Source organism: Xyrauchen texanus, chromosome 18 (genome assembly GCF_025860055.1).
Source record: "Xyrauchen texanus isolate HMW12.3.18 chromosome 18, RBS_HiC_50CHRs, whole genome shotgun sequence".
Lineage (NCBI taxonomy): Eukaryota > Metazoa > Chordata > Actinopteri > Cypriniformes > Catostomidae > Xyrauchen > Xyrauchen texanus.
In genome coordinates, this window is record NC_068293.1 from 29,324,266 (window position 1) to 29,344,237 (window position 19,972).

Below are 19,972 nucleotides of genomic sequence, written 5' to 3' on the forward strand. Positions count from 1 at the left end.
GACCTTCGTGAAGATGTGAGGGGACAGGGACAGGCTGAAGGGGAGGACCTTATACTGATACGCCTAGCCGTCAAACGCGAACCGCAAGAAGGGTCGATGTCATTGCAGAATGGAGATGTGGAAGTACGCTCCCTTCAGGTCTACCGCTGCGAACCAATGTAGCTGTCGAACACAGGTGAGAATCTGCTTCTGTGTGAGCATTTTGAACGGGAGTCTGTACAAAGCCCGGTTGAGAACTCGCAGGTCCAAGATCGCAACCTGCCTCTTTTCTTGGGTACGATGAAGTAAGGGCTGTAAAAACCCTTCTTCATCTCGGCTGGATAGATGGGCTCTCTCACAACTTTGAGGAGTAGGGTGGAGATCTCTGCTAGTAAGGCAGTGGCTTGTTGGCCGTGCACAAGAGTGGAGCGAAAACCGCTGAAACAGGGTGAGAGCTGGGCGAACTGATTCGCATAGCCGAGTCGGATGGTCCTGGCCAACCAGCGCGACGGATTGGGAAGTGCCACGCTTCGCAGCAGTGGGGAGCAGGTAATAATGCATCGGGAGGCAAAAGAGTGTCCCGAGGCTTGGGTGCTGAGAAAAGACTCAAAGCACTTACCTCCCTCTGCGCACCCGGCAGGGGGCTGATTAGACACTGAGGAAGAGGTCCTAAGGAGGCATCTTCAGAACTCGTCAGCGCTGGCCTGCCGGGGCTGAGCAGTCGTGGGGCCGGAGCCGAGGGAGCTGCGTCCGAGGAACCGGGACTGTAGAGTTTTAGGGCCAGGGTGCTGTGAGAATGGCGCACACCAGCTGGATAACCCAGGGAATGGGGAAATTGCTCTTTTATTGAACATGTGGGTACCTCAACCCGGAGAGGGTGCGGCAAATGAAAGTAAGGAAAACAAGGATTCTCCTCCCGGCCCTCCACCGGGGGACGGAGTGGTCTTGGTACCATCTCCGGAGCGAACATCCGACTGCCTGGGTTGCCCGTCTCAGGAGCACTTCTGAGCTTTTCTGGTCCAGGAAGGGGTCCTGGGATGGGGCGTAAGCCACTTGCGAGGTGCTCAACACTGGGGCTGAGAGCTGGGCCCAGGTTGCAGAGCTGCCTGCCGTTGTTTGGTCGCAAGGGGGCAAGATCTTTAAGTGCCTTGGCTTGATAGACCTGCAGGAGAGCCATGGCATGCAAGGCTCGAGGGAGAATGCCGGCTGGCCGCGAGGCTAGTCGCACTCATCCTGAGCCCGGACGAAAGCACACGAGCGTGTCGGGGGGCGGGTGGTTCGTGGGGATTTACCCGGTGAAACCGAGCCCATCATCATCCCTGTATCGCCTTCATCGCCAGCCGGGTCATCCTCAATCCCGTGGGAAGAAGGAGCGACACGGGGGGGCTGCTGAAGTGGCATTCACCTTCAGGAAGGAGAGCCGCGACCGAAACGTTGCCATGGTCATGTTCTCGCAGTGAGAACATGAACCATCCACGAACGCCGTCTCAGTGTGATCGCTACCCAGGCACACGAGGCAGCATCTGACCGACATCATCCAGGAACAACACAGGGAGGAAAGGCATCTTGAAAAAGACGCGTCCTGAAAAGGACATTCAACACCGCTCTGTATTACTCAGACTCTTTTAGAGGAAATACAACCCTTATAAGAGGAGACACTCTTTTAAACAGAAAGAAAGTGCAGTCGAAATGCCCAGAGGCGTGAACAAGAGAGAGACGCCAGCTGGAAATGCGCCGTGCGGATCCAACAGCAATGCTTCTCGCTGGTAGAGGTGAGTGGAACAGGAGTGAAATGCAGTTGCTTGCTGCACAACCATTCGGTTCCAAAGAAAGATTCTGACTGGCATTCGCTGCTTATGTATTATTTACATTTAAATTTAACCATATTTTGCTGTGGTTTCAAAATTGGTATAGAGAACCGTGGAATTTCACTGGTATTGATACCAACTACTGAAATGTTGGTATTGTGACAACACTATTTCTAGGTTGCTTATCTATTAAGTCAGTTTAACATATTGACCATGCTAACTCCTTTGTACAAAAAAGGGCAGATTTCCTTTCTTCCACTGAAGCACACAAGATGCACTTTGGAGCATTCTCAAATCTATCTGACATAAAATGGATCATCAGGGAGTCCATGTCAAAATGTGACATTTTCACTCAAAATGTAATGAAGACAATATAATTTATAATAATAATAAAAAGAAAATATTAAATTAGAAAATTAAAAATAGAACTAATCGTTTTTTCAGTGCTTTTCACTAATGGTCCCCACTGTTTTTAAGACCTCACTGTAAATGTAATACATAATAACAAAAATACATATAAACCTCTACAGACTAAATTAATTGATTTCTCCTCCATCTCCTTCCAAATCATCTCCAGTCACCTCATATGCAAAGCTTTCAGAACAGTTCATTAAAAATTCCTAAGACTAATTTCAAGGCATAAATGCATTACTTCAATCAGTGCTAACGGGAGCAGAGTGCAGCCCTAGCAGGCACGAACAAGTCCTGACAGAAAGAAGAGGGAAGCTCATTAAACACTTCCTCTTCTCACTGGCTGATCTGTAATGTGTGGAATACAGTGGATATTCATTAGCTATCCTGTCGGCTTTAATTGCTAATTATCCTTTCTTTGCGCACACAGGTGCCTGCCGAGATGCCTGACAAATTGAATTTCCACTTACAAAAAGGAGATTTCTTTATGATGGTGCTTAGAATTTCTGAGGTCATTCACTGTGGTGGTGACTGGATACAGTATGTATCAGTACTAATACATAATTAGCTCTGGTCCTCTAATCTGATTGGACAAAATGTTTTGCAATCATGCTAACATTTAGTACAACATCACTGTTCACTGTTTGCATCTGTCCGCTTTTTGTGTTGGCTGCATTCGAGTGAGCATTGGGGCATGGTAGCAGAGCCATGTGTTTTTCCTGAAGAAAGGGGTGGATTTTTAAAGTCTGGGGGGTTCACTAAGAATAAATTGTCCCTGTTAAAATCACTGTAGAGGTAAGGAGGGTGGTGCCCGTCTGGAACAACGCACGCCCGATCCCCAATCAGCCTGTTTGGGCGTGCGAGTGATGAAGGCGGCCGGTGACGACGGTTCAAGAGAGAGAGAGAATAACATGGAGTTATGTGCTCTGTGTTTATGTTTGAGTGTTTTTCTTTCAGTTTATTATTAAAACTATTATTTATATTGCCAATCCGGTTCTCGCCTCCTCCTTGCCCTTTAACTCTTTCCCCGCCAAACACGGAATTTTCCGGGTTTTATGAAAAAAACGCTTCCCCGCCAAACACGGAATTTTCCGGGTATCCGTGTTTTAGGTAGTATACGGTAAGGAAGACCAGCAGCATGTTTTTGAAAGAGTACGCAACTCTTTGATCAAAGAAACAGACTGCGATCGTCTCAAACGTGAAGAAGTGGAACACCATACTAATACTAAAGCACTTGTTTGATAAAAATGCCTTTTTCTCAGCTTTTTGTCCGAAATGTTGTTTTTGACAAAACCTACCTCTGTTCAAGTGGCAATAAAAAAAGAACAAATGAAGATAAAATAAAATGATTTATTTTGCCTAAAAGCAGAGGCTCAGATCTTTATTTTGATATATAGCATCTTCATATATTCATGGAAGAAAATATTCTGCGGGCCATTAAAATTTAGCGAAAATCATCAAAAACCCTGGCGGTGGCTGGCAACTTTTTTTAAAAACGCTGGTGGGGAAAGAGTTAACCGCTTTACAATCACCTGGACAGCATCACTCTAATACTGTGTTCCAGACACCTAAATATGCACCTAAGACACCTAAAGACAACTAAATATCTCTTTAAAATGCTGAGATTTTACATGACTACAAGCACATCTGGTTATCTGGCAGGTTATTACACTCTTCTCCACTATTTGATCATTATTTGATGAATTACTGGTGCATTGATCAACAGAAAATGTAAACAAGAATCTCTTTTTAATAAATTACAGTTTACCATCTCCTTTCCTCAGGCAATAATAGACCGATGTCAATTGCACCAGACTAATAACACAGAATAATAAACAAATAGCTAATTTACATAGAACGTAGCTGTGTTTGCATGTAAATAGAGCTAAAATTAAATGTAATTCTTATAAACATAATTTAAATACTCAGGATGCAGCACTATTTCAGCACTGATTGCACCTTTTTAAAGTAGATTGTCATTGGTTTGTCAATAAGACGCAGGTTTTTGTGTTGAAAAAAGCAAAAGTGCTGCAATTGTTTCGTGAATTTTCCCCTGAGCATCTGTGCTTTCACATGTTTTGTTTCTCTTACCAGTGAGTGTGGAGCGAACACAGAGTGGGAAATGAAAAATCCAGAGTGGATCTAGAGTCCGGAGTGATTACAGAACGATTTGAGGAGTAATTGCTGTCGCTCACATACTCTGTTCCAGTCTGTGTGTTGCTTGGCTACATGCACGCTTAATACGTTGGCTTCTTTTTGAACTATTTTCAGTAACAGAGAAAAAAAATATATAAACTAACTGGCAAAATCTCCTTCATGTTCCTGAATCTATTTGTTGGCATATTACAGATATTTTCTGCTAATGCAGATACAGTTATCATGAAGACATAAAGCATAGCTTTGGCTAAAACACTGAGCATATGTTATCTGTTAGGATATTGCTTAGGAAACCTTCCAATCCTTGGCTTTGAGACGGGGTTTGTAGGCCGAGACAAAACAGTCTCTTTGTGATCATAAAGTGAAAACTGTAATTCACATTTATCCATCAATGCCTGCTAATGCACAAAGGCCCATGTCACATGTGTCTGTGGCTTTGAAATGTACTTCAAATAAAGACAAATCATCTGCCAGTTTTGACAGATTAAGCCATTTTCTTAAATCGCATGTGCAAATGATGACGAATGTTACCATGTGCAAATCGGACCGATCAACTAGTTGGGTGGCAAACACCCATTTCTGATGTTGTGTGTGCTATGAAGGACCTGTGATGGCATAGAGGACAAACCTTGTTGAAATTATTCAGAGCAAATATTAGAGGCATAGGCGAACTATTCAGTCCAAACTAAAAAGCACAAAAAAAAAAAAACCTGAAGAAAGTTAACAATTAGCATTACCATTTATTTCAATGGCATCTGCTCAGCTAGCGCAGCATTGCCTGGAATTATGCAAAAGGAGGCTGATATTTTGGCTCATGGGCACTTAGTTCCGGGATAGTCAAAAACAACCTGTCACTGTAAAAAAAAAAATATCTATAATTTAATTAAGTAATGGTGATTTAAAAAAAAATTATAAAAAATCTTCATGCGGTGTACTTTTAACATCTACCATTAGAGGCTAACATGGACCTGCTTACCAGTCAAGTCCTGATCCCCTGGTCCAAACTAACCATAACCACAGTAGGGGACATTTTATCAATCAATGCACCACCTACTGTGAAATCTCATTGGTCAAAAATCCTGTTACTCATATTATCCAAATAATAAACATCATATTTTTCAATTTCTTTTGTTGTTGTTGCAACTGGCAACAGTGTGGGAGGACAGATCTGCTCAGCTTCACTTCAATATTCTGTCAATTAATATCTTGCATTGACAGTGAGTGAAAAGGAATTTTTGTGGAATCAAATTCAACCATTCAAAGAAACACCCTTAAAACCACCCAACTGATAAATTCGCCAGTTCGCCCAGGGCTTCACAATAAAAGCAATATACCTCATCTCTACTATCCTTAGAGATGAGGTGTGTCACATGTCTCTAGATGTGTCATGTCTGACATTTATAGCATTAACAAAGATTAAATATCTTGATGTAACAAGAAAACAACATTTTGCAGTATTATAATATTTAAAATTGGTAATGCATTTAAACACATCATATAACCCTCAGTTAATTGTTTCACAGTCTCTTAGGCACTAATGGGCAGGTCACAAATAGCCAGTGAAAAAGTTGAATCCCAAATCATAATCGGACATGCTCTAATAAAAATTATTGATTGATCAGTGTACAAAGGACATGCTAAAAATGTATTCTGTGTACAAAGGATGTACACAAAACAACGAATATCACAAAAAAATCAGGCAATTCAGCAAGTCTACAAATCTTTGAAGGTCAAATAAAATGTATTGATTTATGTTCCATTTTCAGAAATCATTCAATCTAGCAGATGGCCAAACATTTTAGAAGACTGATGACTTTATTACAAGTTGAAATAGGTTCTGAGGCAGTAACAGAAAAAGCCTACTGTAAAAAAACCTGGGAGATTTGTGATAAAGCCAGGGAAGGACTGAGGGAAAGGACAAAAAGATGTCCAGTTGTTTTTTGTTTCACATCAGCTTGAAGTGATTTCGCTTCAATTAAGGTCAGCTGTTGAAATGCTCTTTATAAAAGCCACCTGTATTCTTGGAGAGCAATTGCAATCTAGTGCTCTATTTTTGGATTGCCCCCATCTGTGCTTGAAACACCTATACAATAGGCAATTTTACAGGTGGAACTGTGGATCAGTCAGCTGTGTCTGAGGGATAACCGATCTGGGAATGTGAAGATGTCTGAAGCTTGACAGCTTTGTGGATTGAATGGGCACATAGAACATGTAATTTACTCTGTGCTTGAAAACGACTGAGAGAGAAAGAGAAACCAGTGGCTTCTCATAATGTATTACTTGTACATTTTGTCCTAGCATATATTGTAACACTGCAGGTTGTTTTAACAAATTGCAAAAATAAAAATGTAAGTTGTCTCTTCATTTTCAACAATTACAAAAATATGTTTCTGATGTGTTTAAGAAAAGAGGCGTTTTACTGTTATCCAGAGACACCTGAACCTTTTTCACTTTCAACATCCATTTACTACAATATTTGACTTTGGCAGAATCGTATTTGCATTCTATGAAGGAGGTGACTTATTTGTCTAACTTGGCTTGCACTGGTCACACTTTCTCAAGCTAATTATACGATGAGTCATCTTTACCTGTGCATAACGGCCCAATAAAAGAGTAAAAATAGACAGAGAACAAGATGGAAAACTGTACTAATTAGCACAGTTCACCCTGTTTGTTGATTTCCTTGAAATGTAGGGAAGACGCATGTCAGTTTTTAAAGGCTGTAATCATGCTAGGGGGTGTTTTCAGATATATCGTGATATGTTTCAGCAATACCTGAGAGCAAGTTTCAAAGCATTAAGTTATAAACTAGATCTTATAAGTAAGGATAGGAGAGATAATGGAGGAGAAGGGATTTAACAAGTATTAATTTGACTTCCTAGACACTGGGAGGAAAGGAATAAAAATAACTCTTAACAGACCAGCTTGACCAGGCTGGGAGACCAGATAAAACCAGAAAACCATCTTAGACTGGTTTAATCTGATTCTTTTCAGCAGGGGATAAAAAAAATAGCTTACCTGTTTTAGCTTTTTCAGGTCTTCATCCAACTCAAGATTGTCCAAAATAACAGCAACAAAAAGACTCAGAAGGATCTGTAAGAGAAAAGAGAATTTCAAACTCATCTTACATTCCAATTTGCCATATAAGAAGAATCACAGCATCTCGTTCCGCTATTTTCAGGGAACAAGGGTTACACATGTAACCTGAGACGTTCCCTTTACAAAAAGCTTCACTATGATGCTGCGCTTTGCTAAGTGCTTTTGGGAACACAATACCCACGCCGCAGCAATGGGGCTGTCCGGACCCCTACGATTGTGAAGTGTGCTCATAAGAACGTGAGAGTTCTCAGACATGAGCTTGAGATGTCAACTCAAGGATGTAAGAGCCCGGAGTAGCATAAACATCTCAACCATAAAATTTGACAAATGTATGGAGAGGACCAGCCTGCGGCATCACAAACTTGTTCAGACGTGAGCTTGAGATGTTGACTCAAGGACATAACAATCCGGAGTAGCACAAACATCTAACCCATAAAGTTTGATGAACGTGTGCGGTGAGGAACAGCCTGCCGCATAAAGAAATTGTTAAGGAATGAGCCTGCCATAAAAACTGATGAATGTGCGTGGAGAGGACCAGCCTGCCGCATCACAAACTTGTTCAGGCATGAGCTTGAGATGTCGACTCAAGGACATAAGAGCCCGGAGTAGCATGATCATCCAAACTATAAAATCTGATGAATGTGTGCGGAGAGGACCAGCCTGCCGCATCACAAACCTGCTGCAGAGGGACCCCTCTAGCCAAGGCTTTAGAGGAGGTGACCCCTCTGGTTGTGTGAGCCCTGACACCTACTGGCGAAGCTTGACCGCGCGCCTCATAGGCCAGGGCAATCCCTCACCCAATGTGACATAGTCTGCTTGGTAGCGGTTGCCCCCCTGTTGCGGCCCCCATAATTTCACTGACTTATGCCACTGGCTAGTGCAGTGGACATAGGTCTGAAGGGCACGGACTGGGCAGAGTCCGTGAAGTCTTTTCTGCTCCGGCGTTAAAAACGGCGGGGAGCAGAAGGCTTCCAGAGTGACAGGACACAGTGTTGAAAAAGGCACCTTAGGAAGGTAGTCAGGATGAGGATGCAGAATAGCTTTGGCCATACCTGGGGCAAATTCTAAACAAGCCGGCAAAACAGACAGAGCCTGTAGATCCCCAATCCTCTTAAGAGAGGTAATTGCCATAAGAAAGACCATCTTGAGAGTCAGAAGTCTGTCAGACGCTGACTCTAGAGGTTCAAAAGGGGGTCTCAACCAGACCCTCCAGGACTATTGCTAAGTCCCATGAAGGAGTTCTGGTCCTAACAGGAGGCCTCAGTCACATGGCTCTACGAATGAAGTGAGCGAGTAGAGGATGCCTGCCCAAAGGCAACCTGTCCATCAAGGCGTGGCAAGCTGAAATGGCGCCCACATAAACCCTGAGAGTAGCGGGGCATATGCCTGCTGACAGTTTTTTCTGCACCATGTGAACTGCAACACTTTTCGAAGACACCCCATTTATTGGTGTAGATTCTTCTGGTAGAGGGAGCCCTAGCACTAAGAATGGTCTCGATAACTTCAGGTGACAGCCCTGTGTCCCTCAGTTGGCACCCTTCAGGGGCCAAACATGAAGTTTCCACAATTCGGGCCGGGGATGAAATATGCATACAGGCGCATTCAGAGCCATGTATACGCCATCACGTCCAGACCCAGGGGGGGCTGGGTGACTCAGGGAGATGTAGAGGAGACATTGCGCTGTTCATAGAGGCGAAGAGGTCCTCTTCTACCCTGTAAAATCTCACCCAGTCTTGTTCCACTACCTAGGGGTGGAGTCTCCACTCACCCATCAGTATTTTCTGTCTGGACAGTAAATCTGCTCCCACATACGGGCATCCAGGGATATAAACTGCCCTGAGTGACAGGGGCTTTCCCTGGGCCCAAAGGAGAATCCGACGTGCCAGAAATTTAGCTGACATGAACGTGGACCTCCTTGATGGTTTATGTAAGAGACTACCGCTGTATTGTCCACCCGCACCAAGACATGGTAGCCTCTGGAGGAAGTATTTCAGGGCCAGAAATACCGCAATCAATTCAAGACAGTTACTGTGACAACCGAGCTGACGACCCTCCCATCCCCTTGAGCTGGATGACCACTTAAGACAGCTTCCCAACCCGTCAGGGAGGCGTCTGTCGTTAGCAGCCTGCGACGACGAGACGCACCTAGAGTGTGACCCAAGGTAAGAAACCGGGGTCTGAACCACATAGCAAGGGAACGAAGCATGTGGCGAGTAACCCTTATTAGCCCTAGGGGACTGGCCCTTGGATGAAATCCACTGGCTTTTAGCCACAGCTGAAATGGTCTCATATGGAGCAGGCCCAAAGGGATCACCGTGGACGCAGATGCCATGAGACCTAGTATTTGTTGATACTGGTGAACATGCAACCTTGACCTAGCCTGAGTTTGCTCAGGGTGTTCTGAATGGACGTGATACGAGCGGGAGACAACTGTGCCCGTATCGTGATCGAATTCCATATAACCCCCAGATAGGTGATTCTCCGGGTGGGAGAGAGAACGCTCTTTGACGTTGAGTCTCAGACCCGGAGAAACCAGATGAGTTAAGACAATATCCCTGTGCTGAACTGCCAGTTCTTGGAGCTGCGCTAAGATCAGCCAGTCGTCTATGTAATTCAAAATGCGGATGCCCCGGAGTCGCGAACAAGCCAGTGCTGCATCCATGCATTTTGTGAATGTGCGGGGTGATAGGGCTAGGCCAAATGGAAGAACCCGATACTGGAAGGCTTCGTCCCCGAAAGCGAACCTCAGGAACTTCCTGTGCTGTGGCAGAATTCCAATATGGAAATATGCGTCCATGAGATCGATCGTGATCAGCCAATCGTAATGTTGGATCTGAGACACGACCGTCTTGACAGTTAGCATCTTGAACTTGAACACCCTGACCGAGCGGTTCAAGCCTCAAAGATCTCAAATCGGACGTAACCCCCCACACACACACACACACACACACTTCTTGGGGACCAGGAAGTATCTGCTGTAATAGCCTGACTCCTTCTCTGGAAGGGGAACACATTCATGGCCCCTTTGACCAAGAGATTTTGCAGCTCTTTCCACAGTAGACGTGTGTCTGCTCTGGTTTCACGGTAGTGGGAACCACACCATTGAAACGCGGAGGGCGGCGAGCGAATTTAATTCTGTAGCCTCTTTCTACTGTGTTCAGAACCCACATAGAAAGGCCTGGCAGAACTTTCCACGCTGCCAGGTTCTCTGAGATGGGTTTCAATTTCGACACTTCCTTTTGAGGGGATGTCGAGTGTTCCGCGTCCAGGATAAAGGCAGGAAGCATCGGAACACCCAACTCTTTGTTGGAAGCCTCTGTCACCCGAAGCACCAAACACCAAAGTGAAGAGGTTTCATGAGGATATCGGGAGGGCCGAAGTGGATGGCACACGCGCCCCGTCCCGAGAGGAACCACCCCCACAAGGCTGGGTACAAGACAGTCAGGGTTTCTATATTTTAGAAATCACGACCCTGAGGTCCTGCTTCGGGGGCTGCTGAGGGCGACGAGCCTGTCCCCAGTCTTTACGAGGAGAAGCACGACTCGCCACGCTCTGCCTAGCAGAGTCGGGGTGGGACTGGGTGGCCGACAGCCTGCTCCCCTGAGTGCGGCCTGAACTGCCTGAGGCTTCCTCGTGGCTTTCCGCCTCCTGGAACCTGGAGATAACCGTATTCATGGCGTCTCCGAAGAGACTGGAAGGCGAAACTGGGGCATCAAGTGGGAAAACTCTGTCCTTATCCTTGATGCCCGAAAGGTTAAGCCATAAATGCCTCTCCGTGCTGACTAAAGCGGACATAGACCGACCAATGGCACGGGCTGTCTGCTTGGTCGCATGGAGAGATAAATCTGTGGCCCGACGAAGTTCAGAAAAGGCTTCTTCGTCGAGCGTTGCACCCGCACTCAGGTCTTTCAGTAGGTCAGCCTGGTACGCCTGTAACATGGCCATGGTGTGCAGCACAGCACCAGCCTGACCTGCCGCTTGATAAGCCCTCCCCACTAGCATGGAGGTAGTCCTGCATGGCTTAGTGGGGAGAGTGGGTTTCTTGAGTGATGATGCCGAACCCGGTGAGAGATTTATAGCCTGGCCACAGGTGCATCTAATGATCTCACCAGCCGAGGCTATAAATTCCGGTCAATGTTCATTGACGTGTTACACACATATTCACAGCTGGTCACAGCTTTGGTAAGCGCTTTTTCCCAAAAGCGCTTACCAAAGCGCAGCATCATAGTGAAGCTTTTTGTAAAGGGAACATTACAATTTCTGTCTGGTTGAAGCAAATTAAACATTTAATGACATATAAGACAATTCCTTTTTTAGTCCTGCATCTTTGATATCAATGACCCCACATTCAGTTGCCATTTTAAGAGATAAACAGTGTTGTATCCTCACTATTCTCTGTGATACATCCTCTGTAAGTGAACTGTGCTGATTGAGTATTGCTGCCAGAACATTTGTCATGTAAACAGGTGAATCCTGTCCAATAAATGGTTCTAACCACACAATAAAATTATATTCAATATAATATGCTGAAGTCAAACTATAATTTTTAAAAGACATGTTTTACAAGTAGGCCTACTAATATATTTGGATATTTTTATTTAATGGTTTAACCATGTCTAACAACAAAGAAAAAATGAAATACACTGTGCCTTTTCTCTTCATACTTTCTTCATGTTCATGACAGGAAATGAATAAATGATTCAGCCGTGCCTTGATTACATGCTCGATCTGTTCTGTCATTAGTGTGCGCTCTCATTCAAATGTCACATTTAAATGCTTGCTCCACTCACTCAAACTTGTCAGAAGTATTAAAAAAATAATAATCTTTAGCACCATAGTGCAATTATATCCATTCTTTTCTTAATAGAGAACATTTAAAAGAAATTGTTCAAAATAATTCACAGCTAAGTAGTTCATGTGTATATTAATTTGTTAACAAAATCCCCCTATGTTTAATTCAAATAAAATAAAAGAAAAGAAAACAAACTATGATTGCTAAATGTTTGCTATAATATCTGTGATAGAGAGAGATGGGGGCTGTGATGTGGCTGTGAATAAACCTAAGAAAGTATTTATTTAAGGATAAAATACTGGTAAAGGGAGAGTGAGATGTCAGGTCTGGGGAGTAAAACAAATATGTGCTAGGATGTTTCCAGAGGCCATATTTATATGCCATATTTCCTAAGCAAATGTTTTCTCTTGGAGGCTGGGAGTCAGCAAAGGAATTTATCCATGTCCACTTTACAATATATGCGTCACAGTGAGTTTTTTAGGCAGAAAGCAGTGTTGAATCACAAATGAGTTCCCTCTTGGAACTGAAGGTTACGCTAGGTCCTAACCAGGTGTGACCTGTTAATCTGAGTTTTTGACCTAATCAGATGTGACAACAACCGGCCACAAGCAACATTTTGATGGTTTCTTGGTTTCTATATTTGTGACACTGCTAGTGAAATCTCCTGCTCCTCATATCTGCATATAAAATATTTTATTTTGAAAACAGTGTTGGGGTTATAAACTCAGTAATTAAACTAATAAACTACACCATGTCAAAACAAGCCTTTCCAAACCAGGATGTCCTCCTTACTCTTTACAATCATTGTCCGCAGAAGAGGTACCAAGTACACAATCACTACAGGAAGCAGCACACACACACTCAAAAGGAATTACACACATGTGAGGAATGAGACATCTGTTGTAACATCCCTCTGATCCTCTATGGTCACATTAATTTGCTATAATGTTAACTTTCAACCTGCTACAGAATATGAATTAGGAAGGATGAAAGATAGTTTATATCAGTCTGGGGTGCGTTTCCAAAAGCATCATTAGCCAACTATGGTAACAAGTTCCATCATTACCAACATAGTTCAACTATTTGGTGTTTCCCAAAACTGTAGTTCCAATGAACATTTGCAAACAGCATCGCAAAGTTTTCTGGTTGGAACTACAGCTCTTTACCTGAGGTTAGATGCATAGCTCCTGATTAGTTTGTTGTGTAGACATCATATGACATCAATTTCATTGTCAAGACTTTGACCATGCTTACATCCATATTTAGTTTTTTTATGGCCTTTAGGCTTTTTAATGGGATAGGGAAAGTAGAGAGGTAACAGAACATGAGAAGGAATAGAGTGGGAATGGGATCAGGAAAGGACCTCAGGAGCCAGGACTCTAAATCGGGTCACCCGTGATGCATCAGCACCACGTGTCATGAGCGCAGCCCACTAGGCTACGGCTTTGACCGCTTTCCATTTAATAAATGACTGTTTCCAGGGTTTTGCAGAAGACAGAGTTCTGAAATGTCATGTAAACATAAGTGCAGCCGTTACAGGGATTGAAGACGGTTCAGAGTTTCTGTCAGAGGACACAGCTTTTATGTGTTAATGTTAACGCATAAGTGTGTGCATGTGCATATATGCTCAAATGCGTTGGGGGAACATTAGCTTTAAATTCTTCAGCAGCTTTATCTAAATAAATGGCTTACTGGTGAAGGTTTAAATTAGCTATTATAATTTGATATTTGTGGAAGTTATTACTCCACCCCCTGATTAATATCATTAAGAACATCTCAACCAACATGGTTAGAATGATGGATGTGCAAAAAAGTTACAATGGTTTCAGGAAACAGTCATGACTAGCTAGTACATTTTTTACAGCGATGCATCGTGCTATGGTGGTTAAGCAGTGAGTTACGCCATTGCATGGGAAACGCAACCCTGCTTGGATCCCAGTGGCACAAATGCAATCTATCTACATTTTAGAAACTGGGGTTACATAGAGCATGTGCAACACATGGAACTGGGGTCCTTTATAGGATGCATAATGAAAATTAATGGCACCAGTGATGATGTGGAAAAGGCTTCATATGTACCCCAACACAAACTGCTAACTGTGCTTCATCTTGAGTGTAAACCCTACCATCACACTCACTAATGCTTTAACCAACCACAAAATTAGCTATAGCAACAATTGAGGCAAGGTTTGTCACTGTTACTTCTAAGAAGTATTTTACACTAATATGGACAGTTTACATTTACAATTATGCATTTGGCAGGCGCTTTTATCCAAAGTGACTTACAGAGCCCTTATTACAGGAACATTGCCCCCGGAGCAACCTGGAGTTAAGTGCCTTGCTCAAGGACACAATGGTGGTGGCTGTGGGGATCGAACCAGCGACTTTCTGATTAACAGTTATGCGCTTTAGCCCATTACACTAGCACCACTCCTACAACACCACTCCACCACCACTCCTACACCACCACTCCTAGTTTAAAGGAATATACTGACTTTCAGCCAATTTATTTCAGTCTCTGTCTCATCTGTCTCATTTGCTCTCATTAATATATATGGTTTACCACTAATTCATATGAATTAGCTTAAAAGAACACAGAAAATAAAATAAAATTATGTTGTAGAAACAAAACATGATTTTGTTGTATCTTTCAGGACAAATCACTCAAATATTATTATTTTTTTTTACCAGTGTGGCAAACAGGTGGTAGAGAATGAAGTATATGGCCACCACTGGAGCCCACATGGGTCCCACTGCCACCAGAGTTTGGTCCATGACATCTACCCAACCCTCTTGCGTGAGGATCTGGAACATGGACATAAATGCCTGTGGAATAGAAAAAAAAAGCAATGATTAGCCTGCACTCTTACATTACACATCAGGAAAAAAAAGAAGAAAAATAAATAGTGTCTGCCCAATCATCCTTAATAATAACTAAGGTTAATTCTAAATTTGACCTTAAAGGATGTAGCCTCCATTCCCTGATGAAATGAGACATTGTGTCGAAGAAGCGACACTCTCGAGCGCCAAATATGCCTCTGATCTATGAAAAAAGGCCAATGGGAATTAGGCAGACAGTATTTGCATACCCCGCCCCCGGACATACGGGCATAAAAGCGGGCACATACGTCGAGTACATTCAGGATTTTTCTAAGGAGCCAGAAATGGTCTGGCCACTACAGTGGCTCGGCTCAGCTACGTGGCCGGGAGGATACAACGTCTTGTTCCCTCCATCAGGGAACGGAGGTTACATCTGTAACCTAGACGTTCACCGTCTGTAGCTCACGTTGACATTGTGTCGAAGAAGCGATACTAGGGTCCAATTCAAATCACGCCATACACTGAATCGTGTATGTTTACTGCTGACACAATAGCGGCCAAGTATTTCACGTAAAAAGGTAACCAGTTGTGTCAGACTGCACGTACCCTTCCCCAATGCCCCATAAAAAGTCATCGGAATCCTTTTGGTTACCCTAAGCAGGGGAACGGGCCGAGCCTAGCCTCTTTTCTCTCTATGTTTCCAGCATAGAACCAAACGGCTGGGGCCCTTACACGCATCGTGGGAAGAGGGTCTTACCCAGTTGGGCAAAGACCCTGCGGAGACCACACCTGCCCAGGAACGGGGAGGTAAGTGGCGAAATACGTCACATGGGCCACTCAGGTCACATGTAGAAAAAATGGAGTGGTGGTAGATCCAGCCTCAAGAAGGGGGAGTTGCTACAGACACGGCTGGAACTGCCTAAGGGAGACGCAGGTCCACTCGCAAGAGGACCGTACCATGGAAAATACACACAGGAGGAGTCCACGCAGGAGTCCCGACCTGTGGAGCACCTTATTCCAGTACAGAGTAGATTTGAGTACCCGTATTGGATTGGGTCAGCGAATTCCTCCAACGAATTGCGGACCCATAGGGCTAGGGAGGAGTCATCCAGGAATCCGAATATATGGAATCTCCTGGGAGAGAAAGCGCACAGTTTTGCCTTGACCGAGGGAAAGGGCGCTAGGTGCAAGCGATCCACTCGGCCAGTCCGTCAGCGTATTAAAGAGTTCTACCGGCTCGGACCTGAGAAAACATGGGACACTCTGGATACTGACTCAACCCTGAGATTGTAAAATCTCGCAAAGGTATTAGGTGTTGCTCAACCCGCTGCTCTACTGTCTGCCAGGGAGGTGCCCCTGGCCAGTGCCCACGAGGAGGCAACACTCCTTGTTGAGTGAGCTCGGACCCGCAAGGGGGGGCACGGCCTGGGTGCGATAGGCCAATGAAATGGCATCTGTGAGCGGCAGCACATGCCCGCGGAACCAATCAAGTAGCCTTGAGGGGGGGACGGGGTTTTCCGGTCTAGCCTCGTGCTTGCGGTACCCGGGAAAGTATAGCGGACCTCTGTGCGTCAGGCTCAGTCTGGGCGAGCAGACCCGAAGGTGGTGGCCCAGATGAGTCATCAGCATCAGACGCCGCTGATATGCTCTCCGATGCAGCGCCGATGTCGTCATCCAATTTCCGGGAGCTCAAGGGACCGGCCGACCGGCCGTCCGGCCGCGATGCGGGCCGCACTCATCCCGAGCTTAGACGGAAGCAAGCAAGCGTGCCGGGGAGGCGGGTGGTTCGAGGGGATTTACCTGCCGAACGGAGCCCGTCATTATCCCCAAATCGCCTCCATCGCCCACGGCGCCTGCCTCAATCCTGTAGGAAGGAGGCGAGGCGCGGGGGGAAGCTGAAGTGGCTTTCTCTCATGACAAGCCGCAACCCCAATGCTGCCACGGTTATGTTCTCGCAGAAGCGGAAACACATCTTTAAAAAGACACGTCCTGAAAAGGACATTCAACGCTAGCTGTGTATTTGCTCTTTTAGAGAAAATAACTCTTTCAAACTGCACTGCTGTGCAGATAAGGACAAAGCCACTGTAATGTGCCGTAGAATCCAACAGCAGGCAGCGTCATAGGAACAGGAATGGGTGTGTAACTCGCAGCTGACTGCATACACGACCATCGGCTCCTAAGAAAATTTCTGAATGAACTCAATGTATTTGCCCGCTTTTATGCCCATATGTCCAGGGGTGGGGTATGCAAATACTGTCTGCCTAATTCCCATTGGCATTTTTTTTCATAGATCAGAGGCATAATCGGCGCTCAAGAGAGACCCCTAGTGTCGCTTCTTCGACACAACGTCGAAGTGAGTGACAGACGGGGAACAGAGATATCTGTTATCATTTACTCACTCTCGTGTTTTCCAAACCCAAGGTAATTTCTTTCATGGAACACAAAAGGTGATATTAGGCAGAATGTAGGCCACAGCCACCATTCACTTTCATTGTATGAAAGGGGGGATGATGCAATTAAAGTGAACACCTTTTGCATTCCACAGATTAAATAAATTTAGGTGAAAATTATGAGAGCATGTGGAATTAATACGAATGAATAAATGAATGAATGAATGAATGTAACATTTATATGGCGCTTTTGTGACACTTCACTCAAAGCACTTTACACAGTGTGTTTTTATATCAAAATATATTCTTATGAATGTACATGCATTTTTGACTGGAAATGTGCTTTAGTCACATGCAGGGACAAAAATAAGACAACGTCTTAAACTCAGAGCACATCTTCACTGAATTTAAATACTGTAATAAAAAATATACCCAGCTATCAGCATCCTACAGAGATATGAGAATATATTTTCGAAGCCTTTTCTCCATGGAATTCAAATGAAGGTCTAAACCCAGCTGGTCCAAAGCCTGGTCACCGTCATACTGTCTCTGAGCGACTGCAGATGAAAATAATTTTGCAACAGGTCTATTGACAAGGGAGGTGGGTAAACATCATTATCTTCAATGGTTATCATGCCACCAGCCTTTGAAATGAGCGGCATCTGTTTATGTGAGCCCCTCCAAATCCCAGCACACACTGGGATCAGTGGAGTCCCACTAATAACGGAGGATAAAAAGATGCCATTAATGAGGGCCCCCTTCATTAGCACATACTGTAGTATAAAAAAAAGACTTAGAAGAGACTATAATGTCTGCTGAAAATGTATATACATCTAGAGATATTTTTGTTTACACTTGTTTCTGAATATCTTCAAACAAGTCAAGAAATGTTATTGTACAGTATGTAGATGCTATAAAAAATTATGCTGTAATGTCTGTAACACAAAACAGGAAGCTGTGTTGGGATATCTAAGAGGGCTCATATGGAGTTACAGTTGAATTCAGACGTTTACATACACTTAGGCTGAAGTCATTAAAACAAATTTTTAAACACTCCACAGATTTCATATTAGCACACTATAATTTTGGCAAGTAATTTAGGACATCTACTTTGTGCATGACACAAGTAATTTTTTCAACAATTGTTGACAGACAGATTGTTTCACTTTTAATTGATTATATCACAATTCCAGTGGGTCAGAAGTTTACATACACTGTTAACTGTGCCATTAAGCAACTTGGAAAATTCCAGAAAATTATGCCAAGCCTTTAGACAATTAGCTTCTAATAGGAGGTGTACTGAATTGGAGGTGTAATTGTGGATGTATTTTAAGGCCTACCTTCAAACTCAGAGCATCTTTGCTTGACATCAATGGGAAATCAAAGTAAATCAGCCAAGACCTCAGAAAAAAATTGTGAACCTCCACCAGTCTGGTTTATCCTTGGGAGCAATTTCCAAACAACAGAAGGTACCACATTCATCTGTATAAACAATAGCAAGCAAGTATAAACACCATGGGACCCTGCAGCCATCATACAGCTCAGGAAGGAGATGCATTCTGTCTCCTAGAGATGAATGTAGTTTGGTGCGAAAAGTGAAAACCAATCCCAGAACAAGAGCAAAGGACATTGTGAAGATGCTGGAGGAAACAGGTAGACAGGTTTCTATATCCACAGTAAAATGAGACCTATATCGAAATAACCTGAAAGGCTGCTCAGCAAGGAAGAAGTCAATGCTCCAAAACCGCCAAATAAATGCCAGACTACAGTTTGCAAGTGCACATGGGGACAAAGATCTTACTTTTTGGAGAAATTTTCTCTGGTCTGATGAAACAAAAAATTTAACTTTTTGGCCATAATGACCATCGTTATGTTTGGAGGAAAAAAGGTGAGGCTTGCAAGACGAAGAACACCAAGCATGGGGGTGGCAGCATCATATTGTGGGGGTGTTTTGCTGCAGGAGGGTATGGTGCACTTAAAAAAATAGATGGCATGACGAGGAAGGAAAATTATATGGATATACTGATGCAACATTTCAAGACATCAGCCAGAAATTTTAATCTCGGTCTCAAATGGGTCTTCCAAATGGACAATGACTTAATCAGCAAAACTGATTAAGGACAACAAGGTCAAAGTATAGGAGTGGCCATCACAAAGCCTTGACATCAATCTGATAGAACATTTGTGGGCAGAACTGAAAAAATTTGTGCGAGCAAGGAGGCCTATATACCTGACACCAGTTCTGTCTGTAGGAATGGGCCAAAATTCCAGCAACTTATTGTGAAAAGTTTGTGGAAGGCTACCCAAAACGTTTGACCCAAATTAAACAATTTAAAGGCACTGCTACCAAATACTAACACATTTGTAAACTTCTGAACCACTGGGAATGTGATGAAAGAAATAAAAGCTGAAAGAAATAATTCTCTCTCCTATTATTCCGACATTTCACATTCTTTTTTTCCCTCTCCTCTTTTTCTCCCCATTTTGGAATGCCCGATTCCCAATGCGCTCCAAAT

The 19,972-nt window shown here is 43.8% G+C and overlaps 1 protein-coding gene across 1 annotated transcript in view; it reads right to left on the reverse strand.

Annotated features, from left to right (window-relative positions):
* LOC127658816 (sodium leak channel NALCN-like) overlaps positions 1–19,972 on the reverse strand; it is a 239,088-nt gene that overhangs the window by 91,939 nt on the left and 127,177 nt on the right. The window contains exons 16-17 of the mRNA XM_052148359.1: positions 14,935–15,072; positions 7,374–7,448 (exon numbers count right to left, since the gene is read on the reverse strand). Coding sequence (XP_052004319.1) covers positions 7,374–7,448; positions 14,935–15,072 — 213 coding nt within the window. The remainder of the gene's footprint in view (positions 1–7,373; positions 7,449–14,934; positions 15,073–19,972) is intronic.